This window comes from Onychomys torridus, chromosome 9 (genome assembly GCF_903995425.1).
Source record: "Onychomys torridus chromosome 9, mOncTor1.1, whole genome shotgun sequence".
Classification (NCBI taxonomy): Eukaryota; Metazoa; Chordata; class Mammalia; order Rodentia; family Cricetidae; genus Onychomys; species Onychomys torridus.
The window spans coordinates 41,473,034-41,478,748 of record NC_050451.1 but is presented as its reverse complement, the minus strand read 5'-3'; the positions used below and the strand labels follow the sequence as shown (position 1 = coordinate 41,478,748).

The 5,715-nt window shown below is 45.4% G+C and overlaps 1 protein-coding gene across 1 annotated transcript; it reads left to right on the top strand.

The window, feature by feature from the left end:
- Nucleotides 1-1,810: 1,810 nt before the first annotated feature.
- Nucleotides 1,811-2,755, top strand: LOC118590711 (olfactory receptor 5AU1). Its single transcript, XM_036198493.1, has one exon. It carries the CDS (start codon nt 1,811-1,813, stop codon nt 2,753-2,755), a length of 945 nt encoding a protein of 314 aa, XP_036054386.1.
- The last annotated feature ends 2,960 nt before the right edge of the window (nt 2,756-5,715 follow it).

Genomic DNA, 5,715 nt, shown 5'->3' with positions numbered 1-5,715 from the left:
ACTTTCACGGTTATTTCTCTCAAGTCCTGTGACTCGCTTTGAGTTAAGTTGACTTTTGATCCCAATGGGGTTGACGACGTGAACAGCTCAACTCTAGAACCCCACATTCTGCAGCACTGGAGTTCATTATAAAGTAACTACTACTGGGATAAAGTTAATTTCATGTTACATCCCAGCGACTTGAAATAAGTCAAGACACACTGTTCTCCATCTGCTTCAGAAGCTCTGTGTTCAAGTCTGCCCTCTGTTTTTAGTGCTTCCCTGAAACTAGAGTTCTGTCTGAAGTGGGTGCTCAGAACCGAATCTGGATCCTCTGGAACTCAGCACCCTCAAACTTGGAGCCATCTCTCTAGCCCCCCCCTCCCACCCCAAAATGCTTTTCTTACTATCACACACAGCCTTCCATTGACAGACATGGTCCCTTAGTTACTTACCCACAGCCAAGTTCAGTTCTTTATCTATCTAGAGTCTTCTGCCCTGGTACTGTCCAGATCCTGGAGATTCTAGCAGTGGGATTACCCAAAGTCTATCTAATCAGGACAATCTGGATGCTCCTGGATCCTCCCAACATCTTCCACAGATGCACTCCCCGCAGGACAGGGAGAGGAGCTCCCATTTGCTTTTTTGCCCTACCTAGTCATGCCTGCTGGCTTCAAAGCCTGATGAATTGGGTCCTCAACAAAGCACTGGGTACTAAAACCATTCCAGGACCCAGAGGTAATTCTGGAATATGACAGTGGAGGAGCCAATAGAGCAGGGAGAGGGTGATGTTTACAGATCCACTCTCTAAATCGAAGACATTTTTACAGACTTCAGCCTGAGAGGGGGCCTGATCCTTGTCTACCAATAGCCCCTGAATTCAGGGTGATTTTTGCTTCCCGGAAGTGATGGGTACTTTCATAAGCATGGGTGGGAGTTTTCCCTTGTTGGGTGATCCCTAGTCCACAAAGTCAATTTGTTCATTATACCACCCCATCTTTCCATATCCTCAGCCCACCATCATCTTTAGCAACCATGGTAGCTAGAGCCAGACTATGATGCATCTAGGGGTGGATGTCTAGCTGAGCTAGAGAACTACCTTCAGCTCCCTGGAAAGCCTGTTCAGTCACTCTTGCTATGCATGTGTGCCTATCTAAACTATTGGGTGGTAGACTCCATGTTAAATTTTCTAATTGCTTTATCCCGTTTATCCCATGTATTTATGTGGTAGGTCTGTCTCCCCTGTGAAACCAGTCATTGCAAGCATCCCTTGAAATTCCTCAGTGTGCTGGTCGTCTGTCTTCAAGTGATTGCTATTTTGCTTCCTCAGTTTTCACAATATTTTAAGATAACTACTGTTCTTGCTCTACAGATGAGAAAACTGAAATTCAGAGACATTAGCTCCATCCCACAGGTGACACACATAGTTAGCGAAGAAGCCCCTGCTCACTTCGTGTTTACAGAGGACATACTGCCCGTAGCCTCTGAGCTCCCTGCCATCAGACACTCTAGGCTTTCTTAGGAGGGAAACACAGTTATGTGGACGGAAAACTAAATGTGGATTCAAAGAGTGAATGTCTCATAATTTAAATATTTTATGATCTCAAAAAGATTAATTTCATATAGTTGTTATATTTCCCACTGCTTTTCAAGTAATGCTTACTAATCAATCAGACAATCAAGTAGAGAAGGTCTTCTCCTATGGCAGTCCTGTCTACAAGGCCAGATCTCTTTGAAGGACCCTAATCTCCAGAAGGCTGTCCTTAAAATAGGGGCAAACTGTGAGAGCCTTGGGTGTCTGTCTGTCTACACCCCAGAGTACTGAACAAATATGGAAAGAACAAACCTGAGCCAAGAGATGGAGTTTGAACTCTTGGGCCTCACCAGTGACCCCCAGCTTCAAAGGCTACTCTTTGTGGTATTCCTGGCCATGTATGCCATCACTGTGCTAGGAAACCTGATCATGTTCTTTCTAATCCATGTGAGCATCCCTCTGCACACACCCATGTACTCCCTGCTCAAGAGCCTTTCATTCCTGGATTTCTGTTATTCTTCTACGGTGGTCCCCCAGACCCTGATGAACTTCTTGGCTAAGAGAAAGGTGATCTCTTACCTTGGCTGCATGGCTCAGATGTTCTTTTATGCGGGCTTCGCCACCAGCGAGTGCTATCTCATTGCCGCCATGGCCTATGACCGCTGTGTTGCTGTTTGTAATCCTTTGCTCTACTCAACTGTCATGTCTCCTAACGTCTGTGCCTCTCTGATCGTGGGCTCCTATAGTGCAGGGTTTCTCAATTCTCTTATCCACACGAGCTGTATCTTCAGTCTGAACTTCTGTGGTGCTCACGTGGTCACTCACTTTTTCTGTGATGGACCACCCATCCTGTCCCTGTCCTGTGTGGACACTTGGCTGTGTGAGGTCTTGCTTTTCGTCTTTGCGGGTTTCAACCTTCTGAGCTGCACACTCACCATCTTGATTTCCTACTTCTTAATCCTCATCGCCATCCTACAGATAAATTCAACCCAAGGCAGGTTCAAGGCATTTTCCACCTGCACATCCCACCTCACTGCTGTGTGCTTCTTTTTCGGCACTACACTTTTTATGTACCTGCGCCCTAAGTCCAGCTACTCCTTGACCCAGGACCGCGTGGTTGCTGTCATCTACACAGTGGTGATCCCGATGTTGAATCCCTTAATCTACTCTTTGAGAAACAAGGATGTGAAGGAAGCTTTAAGGAAGGTTTGGGGCTGGAAATCAGTGGAAGGATCTTATTGACTCATGTGTCCTTAGGAAGCTAAGAGAGCTTTACTTGATGGCGTGCCACCCTGAGCATGTTCCCAAGCACACCCGTGAATCTTGGACATGCACTCTGGTCTACAAATGCTTCTGGAACTATCCACCAGAGCTGTTGGCTTCCTAGAGACTAAGAATCTAGAAAGGCCTTCTGCTCTTGCTTCATTGGACTCATTGGCCAAGGCTAACTATGGCTTTGTTCTAATACGTTATCCATAGTTTGAAATTTATGAATACTTTATTTTCCTATTAGAAACAGACATTTTTGTTCTTCAGATTAAGGTTGTTCCCAGCTAGGCATAGTGACTCATACTTTTTATCCTAGCACTTGGGAGGGAATCATGTTCAAAGCCAGCCTCAGCTACTCAGTGAGACCCTGATGCAACTGGAGAGCATCAGATCAAGCAAAATAAGTCAGATGACGAGAAACAAATATTACATGTTTCCATTCATTCATAGATCCTAGATGTTATGTAGATATATCAAAACACACACACACACACACACACACACACACACACACACACACACACATGCTTCCTTTCATTTATAGATCCCAAATTTTATGTAGATATATCAAATTACACACATGCATGCACACACACACACATGCACACGCACACAAACACACGACAGGGACATGAACGGAGGGAAAAAGGAGTAAAGGAGGGTGGAGAATGAACATGGTCAAAGCACATGACACTTGTGTCAAAACTATATACATTACTAGCCACAATGAATATAAGCCAATAAAATCTATATCAAATAAAACCACACACACACAAATTATTACTCTCTTAACTAATTTGAAAACCATGGGGTTTTCTCAGGGGAATTCTTCTGGTTCTTTACAATTTCCTCCTCATAAAAGTTGGCTCTTGCCAGGCGGTAGTGACACACACCTTTAATCCCAGCACTCGGGAGGCAGAGGCAGGCAGATCTCTGTGAGTTTGAGTTTAAGACCACCCTGGTCTACAGAGCGAGTTCCAGGAAAAGCTCCAAAGCTGCACAGAGAAACCTTGTCTTGAAAAACAAAAGCAAAAAAAACAAAAACAAAAAAAAGTTGGCTCTTTTGTCAGGCAGTGGTGGCTCACGCCTTTGATCCCACTACTCGGGAGGCAGAGGCAGGCGGATCTCCAAATTTGAGGCCAGCCTGGGCTACAGAATGACCTCCAGGACTGAAAGGAAAAGTATTGGCTCAAGACCAAGTTCTCAGCACAAAGGGGATTTATGTGCCTCAGAGGGACAAAGGGCAGAATAAGGGACAAAGACAGGAAGGAGATAGAGGAGGAGGGAGAAGGGGACGGGGACAAGGAAGAGGTGGCAGGGGTCCCAGAGGACAAAGGACTGTCTCTGGATAGAGAGGAGACAGACATGGCACATAGGAAAATGGTGGCTTATAAAGGTAAAATGGGAAGTCCCATGTCAGGATGAGGTGTTTAATCTTATTTGGGCATGTTAACTAGGTGAACCAAAAGGGACTTCCAATCTGGACCTTAGTAGTCAGCCTCAGGAGGAGGAAGTGGCCAAATAAGGGAATAGACCTTGGGAGTAGTTTCAGGAATGTAATCTAATGGTTTTTAGCAAGGCAGAGGGAATGGGGGAGAAGGGCAAGGCCTGACAGAGCCACATGCTTGAGTGGCCTAGAGTCCTTTCAAGGATGACCAGGGTGACACAAAGAAACCCTGTCTCGATAAACAAAATAAACAAAACATCAACAACAAAAATCTTCATGTCGGGCAGTAGTGGTACACCCCTTATAATCCTACCACTTGGAAGATAGAGGCAGGTGAATCTCCTAGTGTGAGGCCAGCCAGGTCTACAGATCGAGTTCCAGGACAGCCAGGGCTACACAGAGAAGCCCTGTCTTGAAAAAACACAACACAACACAACACAAAACAAACAAACACAACCCCTCCAAAACAAAACAACAAAACAAAAACAACAAAAAAAACCACAAAAATTGGCTTTTTGACTTAAGCACTTTAAAAAAAATGACTTACTTAAGGCTGGGTGGTGGTGGCGTACGCCTTTAATCCCAGTACTCGGGAGGCAGAAACAGGTGGATCTCTGTGAGTTTAAGGCCAGCCTGGGCTACAGAGCAAGATTCAGGACAGGCTCCAAAACTACAGAGAAACCCTGTCTCAAGAAACCAAAACCAAACTAATCAGCCAACCAAACAAAATGACTTACTTGACTGGAACCACAGTTTCAGAAGTTCTCGAGTGGCCGTGTCCTCAGCCTTCCTGTCTTCTCCTTGTTTGGACACTGCCCCCATCAGCCTCAGGCTATCTTCTTGAGACTGGGCATTGTGCTTGAATTAGGCTTCAGAGTTCCAATGAGGAAATATTTGAAAATTATCAGGGACTCGTCAAACAATCTGTGACCGTCAAGGCCATGTTGGAAGATTTGGGGATGGATGTTTAAGGACATGGCTACCAGCTAGCATTAACCAAGTGTCAATGCAGCGATATTTTAAAAGGTGATTCCATGGGTGTGGTGGGTCACACAAAAGTTTTGGGAATTGGGAGGTAGAGAAAGAAGAGTAGGAGTTCAAAGTCAACCTTACCTACATAACCAGTTCAAGGCCAGCCTGGGCTTCCTTAAACAGAACAGACCATTCCGTGGTGCAACTGCCACCAAGATGGCTGGGACGATGGTGAGAACAAAGGAATGTTCAACCCCTTGTGAAGCCAGTAATCCTGAAAACTGAGCAAGGAACGCTTTTTAAAGTCTCTCTGGCTGCAAACTATTTACACATCGAGGGTTTGCTGATGTGGTGTGCAGGATGGACACTGCCACTAAGATGAAGGGGTAACTCTGGAAATAGAATGACCGTACTGAAGAGGAGGAAGCCAGGCGCACAGAGAACCGTGTTGTGCCGGGATTGGTCAAAATGCCAGCTGCACTGCTGGTTTATAACCCTTGCTGTCAGGCACAGC

Bases quoted from the DNA above. Each gene is read 5' to 3' on its own strand.
- LOC118590711 (XM_036198493.1), top strand. From the start codon at position 1,811: ATGGAAAGAACAAACCTGAGCCAAGAGATGGAGTTTGAACTCTTGGGC.